Source organism: Ambystoma mexicanum, chromosome 3p, assembly GCF_040938575.1.
Source record: "Ambystoma mexicanum isolate Mex_15411 chromosome 3p, UKY_AmexF1_1, whole genome shotgun sequence".
NCBI classification, from domain to species: domain Eukaryota; kingdom Metazoa; phylum Chordata; class Amphibia; order Caudata; family Ambystomatidae; genus Ambystoma; species Ambystoma mexicanum.
Window position 1 is genome coordinate 249,289,354 of NC_090925.1, and position 23,233 is coordinate 249,312,586.

The window sequence follows — 23,233 nt, forward strand, 5'->3', positions numbered from 1 at the left end:
CATTTTTTTTTTTTGCATAGGCCATCTTGATTTGACAGACTCCACTATGATTGTTTTGTTTATCGTTTGATGGTCGAGACTCCTCCCATCTTAGTTATAGGGCAAAATAGGAGTTTCTTCAATCCCAACATTTTCAATAAAGGTTTTACAAATTGTATCCATTGTGTCAGTGTCATACTTGTGATACCATGCCTTCCTACAGGGATGCGGTGGGGATAGGAGGGGGAACACCGTTTTTGAGTTAGCTACAGGTTTGTTTAATCTGTCATAAGGGGTGTATGGATCTCACCAGGGGCGTATTGAGCATTGTTAAGTTCGGGCATTCGCCCACTGGACTGGCTCCACCAAAGGCGCCAGAACTGCTCTAGTGTTGGTTTAGGGCTGCATCCCTGTGTGTGGTCACTGCCCTCCCCTTCCCTCTCAAACTACGGGCAGTGTCAACAGAGACCAGGCAATTAAAAAGCTCACATTAGCCTAACCAAAGGGCTTGTGAGACTCTGTAGAGTACCTCCCTTATATGTTCCTCACTGTAAACTTTGCTTATCTGCATCTGCATAGGCTGTCTCCCAGGCAGCACTGATGGCTCACTGCATCAAGGTGAATGGTGTTCAGATCGGTGCAGAGATTTGTTCGAGTCCAGGCAGAGCTCAATCATTTATTCTGTTGAGAAAATGTCTTCCATCGAAATGGCTAATATTAAGAAAAGGGCAGCAATGACATGAATCCCTGTGCTGCTGACACTGCCCTGCAGGCAGCCGGGGGCAGAGGTCTTCTGTTTTTGTGGTATTCTTGTGAGTGTAAAAGCGTTCACAATGCTCAGCGTGCTGAGGGATAGGTGAACATGTTCCTTCCCAGCTGGATTTACCTTCCTGGCCGGGCTGCTGGTGGCCTCCCAGAATGCCCATGGGTCTCACTTAATAATGCCATTACTCTTTTATTTTCCACGATATGTAGATCACAGAGCTGGGCCAAAGGAGAGATTTAATTGACAGCATAATAAACGTTAAACATAATGTGCACAAGGGAGTGTAATTGCACGAAGGAATCTATTCTGCTGAATTCCCAGGTTTTCTGGGCCACAATACCAGATAAATGCATACTCTAAAGAGAAACAATCAATACTTTGGTACCAGAGACGCAGCAAGAGTCTGTACGCTTGCGTGCCCGAAAGCCTGCTCATACCACGAGTTTATTGATTTGGATGTTTTTCAACTAAGAATCGGACCCAGCAAATAAGCAAGTACTTGTCCGGAATAGATGTCTGTGCCAACACCGGACCCCCATAACTTTGGGCATTTTGTTCTCTCTTTTCAGTGTACCCCCTTGATCCTTGATAAATTGAATGTTGGTCTATTTCCGACAAAGTACTTCTATGCCGTGCCTAGACATCCTTGTTGTGTCAAACAAGAATATGTGCTAGGCATATGATACTGTATTAACAAAGCCCTATCTTGCACACCCATGCACGGGGCAATGCTCCTCGCCTGGATCGGGCGTCACCAGTGCAAGGGTAACCTTCCTTTATTCAATTCAATCAAGTTAGAAATAGGTCTGGCATGCCAAAGGGGCTGCGTTTCAGGTCCAATATGGTTGCTCTCCCATTCCAATATTCCTACTCGTGTGTTTAGCTCAGATGAAGGTGTTCTGCCATTAATGGCCTCGTCTGTCTAATGTTCTTTCAGTCCATTATTCATTTAACATTGCGTATCCCAATGCGGCAGACTTGAGCCTTCTCAAGCTCTTGCTGCACTGGCACCTGCAGTTGTTCAATCAGACTTTAGCTCCCCCTCTCTCTCTGGACATGTCCAGCAAACTATGTTTCAGTTAACTGGGCAGATATAACTTCCTCTTCCGGGTGCTTCGTTTACTTATTTTTTTATTTACCTCTCCCTGCCCTTGCCCTAATACATTTACAGGAGTGTGGGACCAAACAGAGGCAGAAGTGTTTGCTCGTATTGCGATAAAGATGGGAGTTCCTGAAGACAGGATTCTGTTGGAGAAAAAGGCGTCCAATACGGGGGAGAATATACGGTTTTCATGGCAAGTGCTTAATGAGCGCAACATCCCAGGTAAGAAGCGATAACTTGATTAGTTACAGACATATTTGCTGAGACTTGTCACTTTATACTGGGTTTGAGCTATATATATCCCCTCCCCCAACTAAAGTATTCTATAAATATTATGCTCGACTACAATTGTTCTCTTCCCTTTTATTTGTTTCTAAAAAAAATTAAAAGAATCGAAAAAAGGAAAAATCTTGTTCTCCAATGTGCTATTTAGTGTATGTTATGATATGATATGATAGGTTATTTATAACACGCTTAATAACCAGAGGTTTCTACGCACTGACCTGGGGATCGAACCTGTGTTGCTCCGTGTCGTCTTGCTTCCAGGGCGAGCACGTTGCCCCTGAGCTATCCTCCCATCCCTCCCGTATGGAAGTGGACAGAAGGTGGAGCCGGGGTGCTTTGTCTGAATGCTATCCAGAGTGGAAGAGTTAATGGGTGCTGCTCGGGTGACCAAACTAACAGAGAGGGAGAGGCTGGGTGTTCCGTCATAATCAGTGTCCGGCAGGTGAAGTTGAGCCGACCTGGAGGCAGGATGTCCCCTGTGTCATGTGGCTGCTTCTGCTAGGGTTCACTCTTCTACTCCTGGACACATTCCTTTGAAGCATCCAGTAAGAATCACAAAAGCACTGGAGCGCAAGAGTTTGTGACGAAGAAGCTGAGGGGCGAGCGGAAAGTTCCCTCTGCGGTCTGCACTGTGGATCCTGTGGAAAGGACAGCGCTAAGGGACAGCCACACTCGCGATTCTTGAATATAGGCTGTTTTATTTAAGATCGGTTTATCTGTTTTCACATCGCTACCACTGCCATCCTCCTGGCAGCAGATATACCTGCTGATGTCTTAAAGCCATTCCACACCCAGCCATTACTTTCCATATGTTCTGTTTCCTTCTCATGGCCCTTCACTGCTGCTTTCCAACCTTTCTCACTGAATGTTCTCTCCTTTGAGCACCTCCTCCCTTTTCCTCTAGGGGGGGGGCTTTTTTCATCCTTTATTTGCAACCCCTTTTTGGCCTACATGCCAGCTTCTTGGAACAGGCTGACCTGTGTCATGAATCCAAGTGGGAACAACATAAGCGACTCAGAAGGGGAAAGAAAATAAACTTGTTTGAGGGAATTCCACTGTAGGCCAAATTTAGTTGCCTGCTTCCCAACTCCTTTGTCCTTCAGCACCCCGTCTCCTTAGCCAAAGGCGAGACCCCTTAGGGAAAATATAACTTAACAAAGGCTATATATGCCTAGGAATTAATGCTAACAAAATAAGTAATCGCTGTTACTTATCAAAGTCTCTGGTTCAACAAGGTTTCTGATTTGTCAATTTCTCCATCCAAAACAGGACACATCTTTTCCCTGACAGGTCTTTCATGTTCTCAGTCTATGGGTTTTAGTCCTTATTCTTCCTTCTTAGCTCTTCTTCGATTCCTGGACAGACCCATTCTGCCATACTCTCCGGACCTAGGTGCACTTCTTAATAGGCCGCAATCGCTACTGCAGTTGTGGCTGGATACCACTAGGCTGAGCTCCACAGTTTCCACCAGGATGTTGGCCATCCAGACTTCCCAAATGGCTTGATCAGGGTTCAGTGAAATGTTGACCGGCCCACATGGTCCACCCTTAAGATTGCCAGATACTCTTCCCTTATGCTGTCGTTGGCAGTATCTTGCCTCTTCCCTAACCCTGGTTCCTGGCTGTAGCCCTGTCGCAAACTCCCCAACTTAGCTGTGAGGACCTCTTTTGGGGTGGACAAAGGGCCTTGGGACTTCCTCGAGCAAGTGAATGATGGATCTGGTGGTGATGTGCTGAGGACCCCTGTTCACCGTTTCTTAGTCCCCATCATTGAGCAGGAGGTGGTCATGTGAGGAATTTGTACATACCCCCTCCTAGTGTTTAGAGAGCCTGAAGTGCCTACAAGCCAGAACCAAATTCTCAAAGTAAACGCGCATTGCCATGACGTTCCACTCTGCAACATAGAACCCCATCAAAAACACTTTGTTACTGTTCTCTGGGGCCACGCAGTAAAGTGTGTATCGTGAAAGGTGGGGGTTCAGTTAAAATTACCTGGCCTGTACTCTGAGGGCAATCAAGCCACAAATTCCCAAGTGGTAAGAATAACTTACTATGTCTAAAGGGATTTGGGGAATATGTTGTATCAATTTGACGGGCCCCTTCCAAATGCCTGTGCATGGTGGGATGGGCCAGATAATCCTCCCTATATTAGTTACTTTCTTCTGTCTTTCCACAAACCTTCCTTTAGCGATATTGACCGTACACATAATTGCGATGATGAGGCTGCCATCCCGGCTGAACCGGCATCTCTCTTCGTGTCTGGGTCTAAAGGCCCCTCTCTTTTCCTCTGTGCTTCTTATGTAGGGCATCACCTCGATGGCTAGGCAGTCTGCTGGTGCAACACACATCAATAGCCCACTGGGAAGAATGGGAGATACCCCCCCCTCTCTCTCTCCCTCTCTTTGTCCCCCACCCCTCTCTCTCTCTCACTCCTTTGCTGCCACTCCTAGCTCAGGTGGATTGCAGGAAGGAAAGTAAACTCTTGTGCATGTCCTCCGAACCAGAGAGGGAGGAATGTGACCAATTGTACATTTACTCCGTCTCGGAGTGAAGTAAGAAATGGAGAGAAAGTTACTTTATAATTCCTGAGTCAGCGAGACCACGCAGCAAGACCGTGCAGCAGGGGTGTTGCTAGGTCTGGAAAAGATCCGGGGCTATGCTATTGTCGGGACTGTCGGGACTCGGGGGTAGCTAGCCTTTTGTTGGTTGACCCTGAGCTTCAATCCGGGGCTACAGCCAAAGGACCCGGGGTTATAGTCCGCTCAGGGACCCCCTAGCCACGCCTCTGCCGCGCAGCAAGCGAGGAGCTCTTGCAATAGATATGCAGCATTGACCGGTTTGAGTCCCAACAGGGCAGACGGAGCCTTTCAACCTGAGGTTGTTAAATTGGATATGAATACATTGCATAATCACTTATTATTGCAGCTGTTAGTAGCATGAGAAACCTGGCATGAAGGGATATGTATCATTTCCTTAGAATAATGCAGAGCGAGAAAAGCAAAGTTAATGAAATTGAAGGACATCCTAGAAGTGAAAGATTTTTGATCAGCATGTAGGCAATTGAACTGCAAACAATTCCCATCAGCACCGTGTCCATATGTGGGATTATGGAATCAAGTGATGCCAGTAATGGCCACCTGGATATTTTAACCTGTGAATAGTTCAACTAGAAGTGGCTTGGGTCTTCTCCATTGCAGCTTGCCTTGGAACCCAGTGGTAAGGTACTGCTCATCTTCTAGGCCCTTTTGTCGAAGGCTGGTGCTTTTTCCGCGCCCGGTCAGGAAGAACCACGAAGAGTCATGAGGTGCTCAGGCTTGGTGCAGGAAGGCCAGCTCTGCAGTAAGGAGTCGCACAATAAAATCTCCCCGTACCCACTGAGTCCTTGGTTTAATGTTTTACCATAAATGCAAGATTTCTGGTGCCCGCGGCACCACTGTCTTAATGGCACACTCTTCATTGTGATGGAACAACCTCAATCTGTTAGAATGTATCTGCATCCTGGAGGGCATAGTGGGTACACAATCAAAGTAGTTCTGCACATTTCATGCCCTTGAATGTTTGTAATTAGGCAGCATTTTCAGCTGCAATGCATTGAATTCGCTGCCACCATACACTGGGGTCTTCTTGCGTTTCACTGTTAGCAAACGGGCAATGAGATAAACTGGCATAAACTACTATCTTTCCTCCTAGCTTGTCGAGGTGCCCCTCTATCCTCAAGGACATGTGAGGCTGGGGTAGAGTCAGTCATTGTTTTGGACTCTGCCCTACTGGCCTTTGAAGCTTTTTACCTGTTGGCAAACATTTCAATTTCCCATTTGGCACTGTCCTAATTTCAGACAGCATAACTGTCACAGTTCAGAGGGACAACTAGGCTATGTTCTTGGGCACTATGTGGTATGGCTGAGCAGGGACTCGCATGACAATGACTTTTGGTGGTTGTACAGAATGGTTTTACCAGGAGATTTAAGGCGAGCAGGGATTGGATGAATTAAAATCAGCAGGGAGTGTCCTAAAGTAAAGAGTGCAAAGGTCATAGCAACACGATGTAAGGTTTTCCCTAAGGTGTCTAGCACCTTAGCTGGTTCAACTCATAGTGTTCCTAACTTATTACCATCGTCGTCTCCCCTTGAGTTGCCCTATGCTACAAAGTAAAGTGGTAGCTAATGAAAAGTTCCAACACCTTATCTTTTCAAGTCTTTAGCCTCTTGGCTACACAAAGATAATAACACAAATGTGCCGAGACTTTGGCCTAAAGTAAAGGTTTCCTATTCCTCAAAGTCCAACCGTACTCTAATGCATCGAAGCAGAAATGTTCCGCCGAGAAGTTTCTTGTAGCAGTTACTCACATTCTAGTCTTGCTTCCAGGCCTCTCTGCTTTGACCGTGCGTTTGAAGGTCTCTTGGGTTTCAGGTTTCGGTTCTCTGTCAGTCTGGTTTTCCCTAAGACTTGCAACCCACACTTTTCTCAGCCCTTGGGTTTCTCATGGGTTTACAGCTGATCTCTCCCAGACTTTGACTTGGTCAGGATTCACAACAGGCCGTTCACAGATGTTGGCTTTATTAGGATTGACAGCATGTCTTTTCCGGGCCCTATTTTTCGCAACATTCACAGCAGCAGTAATTGACACCCTCTACCTACATTACATCGGCTGCCTGACAAGGACCCTAATGTCATGTTCCTGCTAGTGGTCCTGTCTCTCTTTTTTATTTTGCAGTCACTGGTGGATGACCTCAGGCTTTGGTCTTCCATTTCCCTGAGGGGTTGGGAAGTGCTTTCCAAGCACCCTGGTCAGCCTCTCCTTCCAGGGCATCCAGCCCTGGGCTGCTTTCCGCCTGGATTTGTAGCCCAGCCAGTATATCCTTTCCTGGTATATTGTTTGAGGGATCTATCCTTGGTTCCCACTGCATGCACAAATCACCTTCAAGTCTTGCTGCATCATCTATAAGGCAGTCGCCCTCAAGTCACCCAGCTACCTCATGGAGAAACTTTGCATCTCCAGCGGACAGGGCACAACCAGAAGCCAGGACACTTGCAGACTTGAAATCCGCTGCTGCACAAAGGAAAGGACCAGTAAACAAGTCGCCTCTGCCTACGCCCCAAGACTATGGAACCTCCTCCCCGTTGACAAAAGACTTGATTCCACAATTCAGAAAATAACTCGAGACCCACCTCTTCCAAGGAGTCTCTCCTCAACACCTAAGCCATCACGTCAACCCAAGCCAACTGACTCGCTAGACGCCATCCGCCCCTCTCCACCCCGCCACCCTGTACAGCTGCACCTCTCCTCTGTATCCTACCCCCCGCTGTATATGTTATGTTGTTACCTCTGAAAAGTGGCATGCCTCTGTAAAGTGCTACGTGCCTCTGTAAAGTGCTACGTTGCTTCTGAAGCTGGGCCAACGCTCAATAAATACCATAATAATAATAACAACAATAAAAGGGAGTATGGATAAGCGTGTCTGCCTCCTCTGTAATGCTCTCCTTGTTCTATGTCATTCCATCGGCAGGTTTTGTTTCTGCTGAGTTTTCGTTTGCCGATTTTTGGCTGAAAAACTCATTTCTTTTAAATAATTCAGGATGGGGGGATTTCCCCTCAACCCCAACCTTTCTAGTTATTTACTACCAACCCTTATATCTCTTTATCCACCCCTATATTTTGCGATTACATTTTTCAGCCAAAAATCGGCAGCAAAAAACAACTAACATCGTACCTCTTTCTTTCACTGTTTTCCAAGTCCCTTTACATTTCCTGGACTGGAGCTTGGCCCGATAGACATTTTGTGCTACAAATGAGGCCCAGCAAAGGTTTTAAAGATGTTTGTGGCTTGCGATGCAGTCTTCCAATATCCATGCAATGAGCAGTTCCATGGTGTTTTGCGGTTCCTCTGCTCAGCTGCGGCTTGGGCAGTACCGGGAGTACTGTAATGTGGAGTATGCAAGCCTTCTTGTGCTTCTTTCGGGTACAGCTTCTCCATGACTCGTGAACACTACAGGATTGCTGAATGCATTTTTTCTACAATGACCTGACTGTTGCTCCAGTCCCTGGACTGTGGCTACACTTTGCAAGGCTTCTTGGAGATTTAGTTCTACAGGCCAGTGGGCCTCATTACAACTCAGGCGTTAAGGGTTAACGCCGTCGTTAACCCTTAACGCCTGATTCCGATTTTAACGGCTGCTTTTAGCAGCCGTTAAAATCCATGGCGCTAAACCGCCTTGGTGCTAATTACGCCACCGTAATTTACGGTGGCGTAATTAGCGCCTTCCCCACTCCTATTATGCCCTATGGGGCAAAAATGGGAATGGGGAAGGGTAAAATGGGAAATGGGGATTTACCGCCCCACTCACCTTGGAATGGGGCGGTAAATCCGCCATCCACCATGGTGTAAACGTAGTTTACACCATGGTGGTAAAGTTGGCGTACTTACCGCCTGGGTCGTAATGACCCCCAGTATCACAGTATCATGCAGTGTGAGGCCTAGTGGTGTATTACTGCATCTCTTGGGGACCAGCAAGCCAGTGAGATCCCTCCCCATCCACCCTGGGAGGCATTTCCCGTAGCCTCCCTACCAGCCCAGTCCCTGGTGGATCATTTCACCCACATACAACAACTCGCCACTCTAGCCGTTCTGATTCTTAATGCACACTTTGTCCCTCTGACCAAAAAAAAAACCTTTTCCCAATAAGTGTCAGGAGTGGGGTAGTGGGCGTTTTAGGGCAATTGTGGTGTAGGTTCAGGGGTAGACTGTGATCCCGCTAGGAACCCGGAAAAGATGCGGGTGCTCCCCTGTTTAGAAAGTCATACTGCGTTTCTCCGGACATGTTGAAAATTGCTATCGGTTATACGACTTGATGAGCTGCGTATAAACGTGCCACTCGAATGTTGCTTCAACAGGGTCGCTAGGGCTAAGTAGATCTTATTAGTGCGGAAGAGCAGAGCAGTTCCTCCAAGCAACAATGAAGTCCCAAATCAACCAGGTCCGCTATAAAGTCCTTAGGTCAATTAGCCAACTAGTCCTTTGCTACATAATGTTGGTAGCCAGTCCACCCCCGCACAACATCCACCATTTAATTGTATTGCATTGTAATATATTTGTTGAAAAGGGGGGCAAGCGCTTCTATCAAAAGCAATGCACATGAGAGCAACAACTGTGAGCTGAGCAATCCCTTTGCCTGGTGCTTTACAGGAGGTCAAGTGATATATGAGCTGGTTGTGACCGGGTGGCAGAGGGGTAAGATACCAGGGGAAACATTTTTGGGGGATAACACACACTGACAACAAGAATTTTGTACATTTTATAGAGATTAATTATTTTATTTATTTGTTTGTGTGATCTAGCATCAACAAGTGAAACTTTACACACATCAAAAGACATTCAATCGATACAATAAATAATACAATTCCTAAAATTCCATACTAAAAATAATTTGGCATAAATTGTCTCTGTACTATTTACACAATTCGTCCTCCTAATCACATATACAATATAGTTCCTAAAATGTCATACTATTAAAATAGTTTTACAGAGTCTACCTCTATGCTTTTTACAAAATTCATGGTAGTAATCAACAATTGATTATTATGCTGTCAGAGAAATTTCCACCACAGAATTTCCCATGTAAACAAGGGTCTAGATTTAAAAGAATTCAAACATTTCACGTTTCGTTTCTCATGTTAGTGATGTTTCTATGTTGCGCCCAGATGCCCGCGGGCTGTCAGCTCGGTACAGATAGATAATTAGATAAAATTAAGCAGTTTATCCATGGCTGGGCATTCAATGATTACATGCTTAATAGTTTCAATACTATTCTGGAATAAGCGGCATACAGTAGTTCCTTTCCCACTCTGTTCCTTGCACCAAGGACTCATTAGTCAGCAACAAATTTAATGTAACACGTAGCCAACACTCCGTTTTGTTTGGATGGATATCTTCTCATAGATTTTTAATTTAATTGTATGATTTGATATCCCAAGAGAAGTGACAAAAGATTGTATACGTCTCAAGGCAGTCCCTATTAGAACTCCAGACATTTTCAAATGATTTCACCTCAACCTTGGAAGATCTATACTGCAAATCTTCCAACAGTATACCATTAGCTTCCAGAGTGGCTAAAACACCTTGCATCCAAGAATTCAGAGGGGAGAAATGTCCACCCTAAAAAGAGCATTGAGGTGCACAAAAAAGGAAAAAGCAGGAGGGTACAAAATAGTTCTAGCTAGTAAAATTCCACCCCAAGTCATCAATTCTTCTAACGGAACAAGGCCCAGGATATGGCATAGGGCCACTATAGGGGCCTAACAGAAGTGCCAGCAATCACGTTCATATGAATGACTCAAGTCTGGGCTAAAGTAGCCTTGCTTCTAGCACCTCCGCTCCATAGATCAATTTTGGAACCAGGATTAGGTTGTTCATTTTCACAACTTGTAGAAGGGAGAAATGACAGTTTCTGATCCAAAACGCACAAATCTTGTGGCAGCTGCAATAGCTTCAAGCTTAAGAGCCTGATTTGCTAAACCAAGAGATTTCTTTGTTTTTAGAACAACACCAAGATATTTAAATTCAGAGACCACTTCCAATCTAGAACTATTTATGAACCACACCGGCTGAGGCCTATGTACAAGTGTCCTGCGTTGGTTTATAACAAGTATCTTGGATTTTGGGTCATTTATGTCCAAGCCCAAATCACCAAAATAATCAGCCATGGATTATAAGGTCCTTTGGAGACCTATTGGGGTTCTGTCCTTAAGGACAAGGTCATCCGCATATAGCAGATATTGCATCCTTAAAGAGCCCATTCTAGGGGGGTTAGAAGCAGCACGAGCTAGAGCTATCCCAATGCAAACAATATAATGATTAAACAAAAAGGGGGCCAACACACACACCTACCGTAAACCCCGCTCAACATAAATCCAGCATGAGAAAGATCCAGCGTGATCCATCTTAATCCTGATTCTAATGAGTATGTAGATGTTCCAAAATTTTAACCAGGGGTTCAGCACACTTCCATTCTCTTAGCATCGCCCACAGCCTGGAGTGATCAACACAATAGAATGTTTTGGCAATATCCAAGAAAGCCAGATACAAGGTACATTTCTTCTTGATTGTCTGATTAGTCAGGAGCTTGATCAGAAAGCAATTCAAAGATGTACTAGTTCTCTTGTGGAATCCTGACTGGTTATGATAGGATCTAGCAGAGCTTTCGGCCCATCGTTCAAAGGCCTGCGATAGAAATCATGAAAAGATCTTATACGGGGCATTGCGAAGGGAGATTGGGCGGTAATTCGAAGGTTCCGACCTGCCTCCCTTCTTCAAGATCACAACTACTGTTCTTTCCTTCCAATTATGGGGAAATTGATAAGTAGCAAGGATCTTCTCAAAGGGAACTAAGAGGACCGTTGCCCATAGCTGCAGAGCAGATTTCAAGTTAAGGTTGGATAGGCTGCCAGGCCCTAGTGCATTGGTAGACTTAGCCCTTTTTAAAGCCAAAACAATACCCCCAATGTCTATGTTCGCTCCCATGATAGGGGCCCATTAAGGACGTTACTACACTGCATCGGATAGATGACCGCCGAGGACAGAACAGCATACAATTTTCCAAAGTAGTATTCGCAAGTTGAGCCAGAGATGGGCTTCAACTGCAGGCTTGATTGCACATCCGCCCCCTTTTATTTTTCCATAAACATGAGGCGTCCTTGTTGGCAAGAGCGGACAAAATATGCTAGGCGTCTCTTTACAACAATTTGTGCCTAAAACCCCCTCAACCAACTTCTGTAGGCTAAAGGCACACTTCCGAAGGACCCATCTTGATGTTTTATGGAAGTGAACCCTCAAAGCAGAGTCTGTACATGAGAACCAAAAGACTGAGGCGGAATTGGGGAGAAGACAACATCAGTCAAATCCTGACCAACTTTAATGTTAAAGCAAGTAGCTATTTTAGGTTGCAACAAGATTGCATGATCTCTGGGTCTAACCGTAATTGGAACCAAGTCATGTGACCTTGCAGTAGGGACACATGAGTGATCACTGCACTCATTGGCCACAACTTCAAAATAGGCAAAGTTAGGAAATAGAATACTAGAGCAAAATACATAACCTAGGGTACTGCTATTTAGGCCATTTGTCGATGTATAATTAGGAGGCATATCAAGTCAGAAGCGTAAAAAACTGACTGAAATTGAAGCCCTTGAGCTCTTGATGAACTAGAGTGCAGACGAGCAAGTCCCCTCACATAACAATAGCCATCCAACACTCTGAATTGAAATCTCCCATAATGATAATCCGAGAGTTATTAAAAAGACTGTGAGTCAATAAGATTGGTTATGCCAAGTAAAAAGTCCCCCAAAGTTGTCGCAGCAGGGTTAAAATAGATATTCAGCACTATTAAGAGCCTCCACAAGTTTACTCCAGCGTACCACCATGAGGTTTTAGTGTCCATGATATCTGCACGACCCAGTGACAGGTTTTCAATATTAGACCATGGAGAAACCCTCCAGGCACTGATGAGCCCCCCAACAGGTCTACCTATTGTGCCTTTTCTAGCGGTTCATGGATACCAGAAAACCCACCCACAAAAGGAATATCCAATATAAAGGTTTCCTACAAACAGATCAGATCAGCTGATTTCCAGATCATATGATTAATACAGAGATGGTTAAAGCCACGCGTATTCCACGATAAGAACCTGTGGAATTTGTTGAATTTGAGCCCCTATGCACACAGTTTTGTTCATGGAGAGAAGTTATGATATGTGACCAGTCATAAGCCACAGCTTTTTTCTCTGAACGTGAATGACTTGTCCCCTTAACACTATGTGCATCCAGTTTGACATGAATAATCAAGGGTTCCCTGGGATTACTCTTAGACCCACCATCTCTGTCTGCAATTGGTAATTGCGACAATTCAGCCCAATCTTCGGACAATTGATAACCCAGTTTTAACAGACTTTCTGATTCTGATATGACCACGTTTTTGATCAATAAAGAGTAAAAACCCACTTTAACCATATCCAACCGTCTAAAATCAAGGAAAAAGATTTGGGCTACGTCTTTAGATGTTAGTAAATGAAGGGTGGGACTTTCTCTAAACAATGCCAATATATATTGCCAGTTAAGTGGGTAAAAGTCATTTACCCTAAAGGTGCATTTCAGGGAAAGATAAAATGGGTCATCCCCCCAGTTGCACCCCACCCTCAGGTGAAGCCTGTACTTGTTCCAGACATTTTACCTCTTCTTTCCGGGGTAACTTAAAATTAGAGGCCTTATTCGGGCCTTTAAGGCCATACAATTGTTTTAATTCCGTAGCTCCAGGATGCAGAGGCTGAAATGCTAGTCTCCTCCTATCTTCTAGAGTGCAGAATTTAGGGGATTCTGCCAGTAAGGCTGGTGAGGCCAATGGTTGCAATCCCACTGGAGCTATAGGAACTACCAAAGTAGAGGGAACACTAGCCTCCCCCTCAGGGATACTCGCCACAGCTTCAACGGGGGCAGTAATGGCCTGATCAACAGGTGTTTCCTCATCCTCCTTGAACCCAGCTGAATAGGTAGAAAGCAGGCTTATCTCCAGGGGACTAGTCACAAGGACTTTTGGTTTTGGTTATTAATGGAGTACTTCCCTTTGTGGGACCAGTAGACAACTTTTGCTTAGACTGTTTCGCCAGATTTTCTGTGGGTGCCGATTTAGAGCTTAGAGTGAATCCAGAAAGTGTAATATCGGCACCCTGATAACCCTGAGGCGTTAAACTTCAAAGAACATTTCTGTCTGTGCTTTGATGGAGCAAAGACATTTGAGAGAGCTTTTTTTACTCTGAGGAAGTGAGCAGTTCATTCTTTTAGCACTTTTAGATTTCTTTTTCTTTTTTGCCCAATTTCTGGTGGGGGTAATAAAGATAGTCCTGAGGAGATAGAGGAGGCCGATACAGGATTGATCACATCCTCAGGGGAATTAATCTGAGTTTGGTATAGTACTGTTATTTGGTGCTAAAGCATTATTATCTCCTTCTATTGCTCCTGGTTGAACACCTGTTACTAACATCAGGGAAGGTTTATCATGAAGAGAAGCTAAATCATATTTGATCTCATCACCAACATTAGGCACTAGAAAAGATGTTTGACAAGTGACAGATGATACAGGTTTATGATCAGAGCCTGCATATTTAGCTCTGCTTGAGTCCGTCATGCCCAGCATGGTTACAAACCCTTCAATAAAATTCATCTTCTCTACTCGGCGCTTTAAAACAGCGCGAACCTCATGTAGTTCGAACTGTGTTACATCATGACCTCTGTCCATTGAGTCAAGGATCCGAGTCAACAGAGGGAAAGAAAAAGCATCAATAGCTTGTGTATCCAGAGGCACATGAGTTGGAGAAAATGATGAAGTTCGCTGATCATGGGAATGCTTGGGGGCCTTTTCGGACTTGGGAGAGGAGCAATTAGAAAAGTCAGGACCAGGTCGATCAAAAACCCTGATCAAAGATCTTAAGGAATGCAATGGGGAATCCTCATCCCGACAAAAATGCACTGGTGTAAAAGTCTGAGTTGATCTAAATAACTGGACCTCCAGTTTGCGATTTGGGCAGGAAACGTATCCTTGTTGCTGCTGTGTCGAGACCCTTAGTGAAAGGCAGACCCTTTTTGCCAATTCAGAGGAGATAACAGGCACCAGAATTGAAACATCTGATATTCGATTAGAGTCGAGGCAATCCCGTAAATCGTTTGGGTCCGTGTGGGTAAGGGATCAAATTCCTTCCTTCGGTTTCAAGGCAGCAATACTCCCTGACACAGCCGATCGAGACAGACCCCCCTGTCATTAGGTGGAGATAGGTTCAGCTGCAAGAGAGCACTTGATTGATCCAGGTTTACAGGGGCAGGCACCTCTTCCTGCCCCCCCCCCCCACTAGCATAGGAGGAAGAGGGACTGCCTTACAATTGACATGAAGCGGCTCCGCCGTCTTGGATGTCAACCTGTGTAAGCCATGCATGGTAATAGGCAAGTTAAAAAGGCATACCTTATAAGGATCAAATCGAAGGGGATGAAAACTTGTTTCTGGTCCGAGATTATCCAAATCAGCCGCACCTCAAAACCACCAAATGACGGTGACCACAGGAACACACTGCGCACTCCGGGTGTTCTGGAGCTTTTAAGCTCTGGCCTCCTGGCAGCAGAAAGAGTGGAAAGACTCTTAGCAGTTCACAGGCTCCACAGAGAAAATAACCAGAGCACAAGCACAGAGTCACAGGAGAACACAGTGCAAAATAGAGATGTATGTTGTACTGCAATGCAGAGGCGAGTTTGTCTTAAAAAGGGGAGATTTACGCTGCGCCTTCCATGGATATGGAATGAGGCTTTTGTTTTGTGCCAAATCAACATCTCCAGAGTATCAGAATGCCCAGCCTTATCCGCAGGTTGGTGTGTTGTGCCCCCCAGGAGGGATCCAGAGCTTGGTCTGCAGAAGGAATAAGAGCAAGGGAAACATAAGGGGATGGGAAAGGAAGAATCAGTGCAACAGGAAAAAAAGGGGGGAGGTAGTGGAATAGCATGCGTGTATGTCAGTCTTGTTAATTGGCCCATACTGTAGGTCTGTCATGTAGCAGAGAAGTGAATGTTCTGAAGTGTAAAGGTGCTTTGGAGTGGTTCGGGGTACACTTGAACCGCCGGTCAAACCCCAGAACATGAATTATGGGACGGTCATGCCTGAGGACAGAGGGTGGCCTAGACGAGAACAGACGGTTTAAAAATATAAGTGTTGGTGGGTAAAACAGGGTAGGGAGGAGATAGCATTGTCCAATCGAATGATTCAAAATTGACAGCCTGGCACCATGACAGTGACCAGTTCTTAAGTATTGGTTCTGTCTTCATCTCATGCTAGATTTTATTTTACTTCCGAAGAATGCACAACAGTCCTAAAGGCCATATGATTGTGCAATCTATAGTTGGCCTGCAGACCCTATTTAAATAATCTGGACAGATCGTTAAAACTAAACAGAATGAAAATGAGCAAAACTCCCTCCAAACCAAAAATGACAATTTTACCGTGAGCCTAATTCGAAGTAGAGGCTCCAAGATGGTATAAGTACAGTTCTCATTAAGACCCCAACCTGACTAGCCGACGCGTCTATCCTCCGAAAGTGTGTAGTTATAGTGGTTGAAGAATAGCGGCTGATTTGCTATACATTTGTCAACATCCTTCATTAGAATCCCATACACTTAAGCTTTTATGATGAACTAAGCTGCAAGTAGGAACGTCAAAGTGGCACTTGTTCGTCAATAAAAGCATTCTGAATATCTGAGTACATACGGCTTCTGATCGCAGAAAAACTCCTACAAAACATTCCACAGTGTTCTAGAAATTCTTGAAATGAAAGCGATCCATAGCAGATCCAAATGATGGCCAATGATCCCAGTATAATGAAGCAGTCAGCGATCTATTCTCCCCCTCCAGTTTCCAGCACCACCATGCTGAGATAGGTGGCCCGATTGGAGGGGGAACTTTCCAGCTGCAAAAGCTGCTGAATATCTGTCGTTGCGGGGGGACAGCATGTGCACCAGTGTCACTGCGAGCATTTCTAAAATGTCTGCCACTTTTCTATTAATTTTGAAAGTGCCCTTGAGCCGTCAGTAAATCAGAAAAGTGGTGCTGCCATCTGATAAATGTCTATCTTATACAGAAAGGGCTTGTGCAGTTGCTAATCACACTTTGCAGGGGCAGTACTTTAACTCCTTTTGCTATTGAATGTAAATAAAGTTGGGCGTTTACAAGGAAAAAGCCCTTGCAGTGTTTGCCCTGCGTTACTGGTGGTCATTGGGGCTGTTGTCAGGCCGTAAATTGGGGAAATGAAAGAGGGTGAGGCTTTCATATCAGTGCACCACATTCTTTCATTTGCGGAACATGGTGCTTTTAGAAAATGTGGTGTTCCTTCATGATATGATAAGTCATTTATAATTCGCCCCTACACAAGTGTTTCTAGGCGCGACAAGACAAGGGAGGGAAGACAAACAATCTTACTAGGCCTTGTGTCATTCATATCGTGCAAGTGCGAGAACTAGAAGTGCAAGGGGAAAGGGAGGGGGGTGCAAGGGAGAGGGCAGGGGAAAACAGGGCAGCAATGCTGAGTAAGTGCAGCCAGTGCAGCGCGGCTCTGAGCAGTGCAAGGAGAACAAGCAACAGTCGGTTTACAGTTACAGCCCCTAAGTGCCTGGTAGCCCCGGAGGCAGTGCAAGCTGGAATATGTTTTTCTAATGTTGGTCTAGCCTCTGAATTGGGCCCCAAATGTACACTGGAAAGCTATTAAGCTCTCTTTATCAGCAAAGGGTGCTAATGTAGTCAAAACCGGTGTAAAAGGGCAACAAGTTGATAAGATCGCTGCGAGATACTGCAGGGCCTAGGATAGGTGATGAGATGCGGGCACCAGCACAAGCAGCCCAAAACGTGTCGGCTGCAAAGCGCACATTTAATGTTTTGAATCAAAGAAGTATTATGTTTGATTTATAATACTGGCAACAAGGAAGCAGCTGCTTCCCGCCTCCTCCCCAGAGGCTCGAGTTCAATTTCAACTGAAGAAATTTAAAAGGCCCTTGCGCTGTCCCTGCAACAGGCTCCCGTCATCCTGCGCCCCCGGAAGGAACAGTAAACCCTTTAATCAAACACTCACCCCATCACAGATTGAACACTCTCCTCCCCCAACTCCCTCCAATCCACTAGGGTCATGTGTATCTGGATCATTGCACTGATGTGCAAAATCACCAATAACGCTTGTATATCGCACACCTGATGGTCGAGACGCGTTCACACTCGCAATAGGTAACGGACCCTGACCAGCTCAAATTCAGGGAGACACTGAACACCCCTATGTTCTTGAATGCGCCCTCCAACCCCCAAGTCCAGTCGTGCCTTGTTCTCCCCCAAACGCACGTCCCATTTTCCTCCTTTGCGTCGCGAACTGTACTTTGTACCTAGAGCGCATTATAAATCAGGAATTGGTGTTATATGGCACCGCTAGGCTGTTCTGGAGCGTGTACGTGTGCACACACATTCGTGCATGCTCCGTCAATCATTCCTCCCAGCCCCATCTCCCTCCACTTCCGCTTTTCAAAGTTCAGAAGTCTAGTCCTTTCGGCGCTCTGTCAGAAGGCAACTCACGTGATACTTGACAGTAGCAATGCAGCATGTCGGCAGTTGGGTCCAACCTAATGAACGCTTTCAATTCTGTGCTTATCCATTAGGTGGCGCTAAATGCATTTGTAATCTCGTGAATAGAGCTGGATCAGTAAAGGCCAATAATGGTGTGTGTGTTGAGCAAGAGTAAGCGAAAGGATACTGCTACTTTTTGCGAGATAGCACTGGGCCCCATATAGAGCGTCCTCTGCAGGGCAGTGCACCCCTGGGGTATATATATATTCTCTCTCTCGTTATATGGACTGCTCCCACCCCCAATCCCGTGCTGGTGCGCAGAGCCGGCCTTCGGGCAGGGCGACCGCATGGAGCGCCCTGCCATTAGCCCCCCACCACACCAGCTCGGGGTAGTCTTTCAAGGTCTCCTCCAAGCTGGAGGTCTCCTCCTAATAACAATAAGACGCCTGCCGTACCTATTGAATAATGTTATTATTACCCGCGGGATTACACGTAACGTAGGGCGTGCCCCGTCACCAGGGGCGTCTAATTCACAACGTCTCTATCAACGTTATAACCAAACCAATCACACGAGCACCGCTTTCAACACGAAATTGTATCCTCAGTTGGAGCAGCAGAGCAAACTTTCCTCATCTGGCAACCAGCGTCAGACATCACTCCATCACTTAGTCCTTGAATTTGTCTGAGATCTTTCTTTCTTGTCTCTTGGGGTACCTAGTCGGGTCCACCTCTTCTTGCTCGGGCAGCTGACCATCGTCTTCACCTCCCCTTGCTCCGACCGATTCCCTGACTTCTGCTAGGGACATGGACTTGGGCACCACCGCTCTCATGATCGTCACCAGAGACAGCCTTAGGAGTGGGCAGCCCGGGCGACTGCCTGGGCCCCCCTTCCAATTAGTCCCCCGCCACGGCAGTTCAGGGGAGTCTTTCAAGGTCTCCCCCAAGCTGGCGTGGTAGGTGCCCTATTGAAATTAAATGCGCTCCACTCTTTAGAGCGGAGCGCATTTAATATCTATAGGGAGCTGATGAGTGTCTATTGAAAAACTTGCCACTCACCTCCCCCGCATGACATGGGGCGCACTTGAGGGGACATGGGGGCACCACATTTTTGTTTTGCCACCCAGGGTGCTTAGGCAGTTAAGGCTGGCCCTGATCATCTTCACCGAACCCTCCGTGCCCTGACCTACCTCGTCCGCGGTACTGGGAAGCGGAAGGGGGTGCCTGGACAGGTAATCCCTGAGATCGTCCACTCCCAACAAGAATGGGGTAGTCGCCCCATATTGATGTATCTATAGCAGCCATCTCTCCAACCTCATGGGGGGGTGTCTCTGCACGACCCTTGCATGATAGGAACCAGTGGTTTGTGGCCCAAGAAATGGTCTCCGGATGTCCAAAGATGTAGAGGGGAAATGCTGGCAGCCCCACCGAACCACCAGGGCCCCCCTCTTAATCTGCGAGTACCTTCGTTCCATGGGAGATAGGGCCTTAATCACAAGGGTCACTGGCCGCCTGTTGCTCTCGGGATCCACCTGCAGCCACATTGCCCCTAACCCCACCCACCGGTCTAGCATCCTACCGCCAGCTCTGTGTCTCTGGATAGGTCCACGTATGCCATAGATTGAGTTGCAGTGAGGGTTTCCTTGATGCCAACAAATGTGTGCTGCTCCTCAAGACCCCACTTCCAGTCCTGATCTTTGTGAGAACCCTAAGAGGGTCCCATATAATGTCACCATCGCCAGGAAGCTTTGCACCTCTGATGGGGAGGCCGGGGCTGCCGCCCCTTTGATGTCTTTGATGTTTGCACTGTCTGGAGATAAGACCTGCTGGTGAAAGACAAACCCAAAGAAGTCCACCTTTGATTGCAGGAAACCACACTTGCGTTGGATGAGCATCAGCCCATGCTCCTGTAAGAATTGGAGTACAACCTTCAGCCTCTCCACGTGTTCAGCCTCCGAGGCAGCAAAGATGACGACATCCTCGCACACATTCAGGATGCCTGGAATCTGTGCCAGCACAACCCTCAATGTGTGCTGGAAGACTTTGGCGGCAGAAGCTCAGGCACTTGTAATGGAACTACCCGATATGCGAGGAGAATGTGCTAATAGAGGGAGAGTTCTCATGCAGCAGCACTTGGTGATAACCTGCCTTCAGATCAGTCATGGAGAAGATCCTGGCCCCCTGCAGATCCAGGCAGCCCATGCCTTTTAAGAGCATGCCATAATCTGCCAGTAGTGGGTCCACGTCTCGTCGGTAGACCTGGAAGGCGAAGCAGACCAGACCCAGATCTTCCACCAATGAGTAGCTTAGGAGACTGTCAGTCGCGACCAGCGTCGCGTAGAATCCCCGCCAAGACTGACAGTCGATTTTGAACCCCCCACATGTGAAAAGCCCCATATAGCAGCAGAGCGATGGGCCCGCCATATGTGAAGATCCAAATCCATTGCTTGGCCAACTCGGGGCTGGCTTCAGGCGTCGGAACTGTAACGACGGCATGACATTCACTAATGCCCCTGTGTCAATCAGAATTGGCATGGACGTGGAGAGTACTGAACTGGGTGATCTCCAGCCCTTTAAGATAAGTAGCACTACCCTGGAGATGGATGGGGATGCAGAGCTTACTCTTAGATCAATAATCAAAACGTCTCAGGTAGTTGGCAAAAAGGATAACTGTTTTAATATCAATTATCTAAAACCGGGAGTACAACGGACATCAATGGATGTCTCAGCGCAAATTCCCCCAATGCATTACAAAAAAAAGCAATCTTTTATAGCAAAAAATCATCATTGATGACATTAACCTACGTATAACGAACGTCATCCTACGTGGCAAACTACAAAAACCTATTGGAGAAAGTGACTGGGTCTAAGGGAATGTCTAAGTATACGTCCTATAATAGTATAGGACAGTGAATTAAAGTAATTGGTTTCTTAACATCAGGTGGGGCAACTAAGCCCTCCCTTCAAAATGGCCACCATGAATGTCACTAAATACACGACGTACCATTGGCTCTACAAACTATAGGACCCGTAATTACGCAGTCCCTTACAATTGGTTGGCACTCTAACCTTCATCAGTACTTTTCCACCTACAACTAGCAGCACGCAGATTGGACATCCAAGTGCTGGTGAGCTCGTCTAAAACAGAGCTTCCCACCAATTAGCATATTCATCTATCATCACCTCAGTGGTCTGCTGTCAATTAAGTCTTTGAACTTGTCCTTGGGAGTGTTCTTAGCTCTGGGGAATTCAGGGCAGTGAAGGCACGCTCTGCCCTCAGGCGTAGGTGTGATAGTCCTGTTCGTCCAACTTCATCTGTCCATGTGACTGTAGACCATGATTTCAAGCCTTTAGCGTATTAAAAATACTATTTTCTAATAGACCTCTGACGTCTTCCTTGTTTTGTTCATGCCTTCTGAACAGGAGCTTGTTCTTTCACACACTTTTATATCCAATGTCAGCTCTGTCCAGCCTGATAAGACATTGGCTTTTTGGCTTGGCTCATCCAACCTAGCCTTTCTGAGATTCACTTTTAATTCATCTGTTTTCTTACTGCGACACACTGTAAATGAGGCCTTCCTTTTTTAGTCCAGCTCTGCTATAACACATAGTGGAAACATCCATCCTTTACTCACTTATGCATATATGTATATATTGGCGCATGCCGCAATCTATTCACTATAAAGCTAGCCTCAAGAATACTTCATCTGCTTGTGTTTCTCTGCTTCGGTACACATGTAAAATAGCTTGATATCTTCATTTCTGCGGTATAAGCTTCTTCACCTTGGTCCCAAGATGTCACTTATCCTTGATACTTTCTTGTTGCCTTATAGAATATCTTCAGTCTCTTGTGTCTGCATCCCTTCTATGTACGTCAGCTCGACTCTGTATGACGTCACCATTCATCTTGGTCGTTCATTTGCTCTGCTTCTTCCGGGATTTCATTCAAATGGCCATCGTATTTTCTCATATGGAGGTATGGTTTTCTCAATGGGAACCTTGCTTCCAGGATTCTCTTTGGTAGCAGTATTCTTACTGGTACCGCACGTGTCTCACACTCTGGCTCTCAACATATAGGCAATATGGGCGACGTGGTTGAGGTGGGGGTACTTGGCTACTTCTCTACAGTACGGACACTGAATACCTTGGCTGGCGGCACCTCCTCTGGGCACTGAGGCACACAGCAGACACGAAGAAAACATCCTCTGCTCCCTCCAGCCTGGATAGCATGGAGTCTCGAGCATCCTCCACTGCTGCAACACATTGCTGCTGGGGGTGGGGAGCTGTCTGTGGGGACAGTTGGGCTGTTGTATCAGCCACGGGGCGTGGCACAGTTTGACGAAGTGGTTGGGCTTCGTGCATTGCCCATAGGTTTGGCCCTTAGCTGGGCATGCTTGGGCATGAGGGTGCCCGCCTCCACCACAGCCTTTACAATTCTGCCGTTGGTCGTCCAGCAGTCGTGGTGCACCTTGTTGGTTCCTTGGGTTGGCTTGGTTGCATGGGCCCTTCGTGGAGACGGCATGGGCCTCTTCTGACCACTCATGCCTGGAGGCCTCTTCCATATGTTCAGCTCTGGCTGCCGACAGCTCGTGAACCCTACCTAGCTTGAGTATGCGGTTCATCTGGATGTCGGGCTCCTTCAGAATCTGATGTTGTAGCTGTGATAAAGCACAGGGCTGGTAATGTGCCCGAATATCGTCTGCTTCATCCTTCAGCCGTCATGACACCACCATCCTGGGGAGGGCAAGCTTGGTAGGCATCCAGGGATTCCGAGGTGTCTCAATGGGCCTGATGTAGGCTAAATCATTCATAGTCCCTGTTGACCATTACCTCTTTGGCCACTTCATACGACTGATCTCTGACCTGAAGTGTCTTGAATAACTGGTGGACCTCACTGCCAGCAGCAAACAGCATCTTGGACTTCTTTGCCTCGTCTTCCGTCTTTCTGGCCTTTGATGGTGTTTGAGAAGTTGATGAGAA

The 23,233-nt window shown here is 46.4% G+C and overlaps 1 protein-coding gene across 1 annotated transcript in view; it reads left to right on the forward strand.

The window, feature by feature from the left end:
- The window catches only part of LOC138580303 (uncharacterized protein SCO4629-like), a 94,294-nt gene that overhangs the window by 62,327 nt on the left and 8,734 nt on the right, over window positions 1-23,233 (forward strand). The window contains exon 4 of the mRNA XM_069650722.1: window positions 1,917-2,069. Coding sequence (XP_069506823.1) covers window positions 1,917-2,069 — 153 coding nt within the window. The remainder of the gene's footprint in view (window positions 1-1,916; window positions 2,070-23,233) is intronic.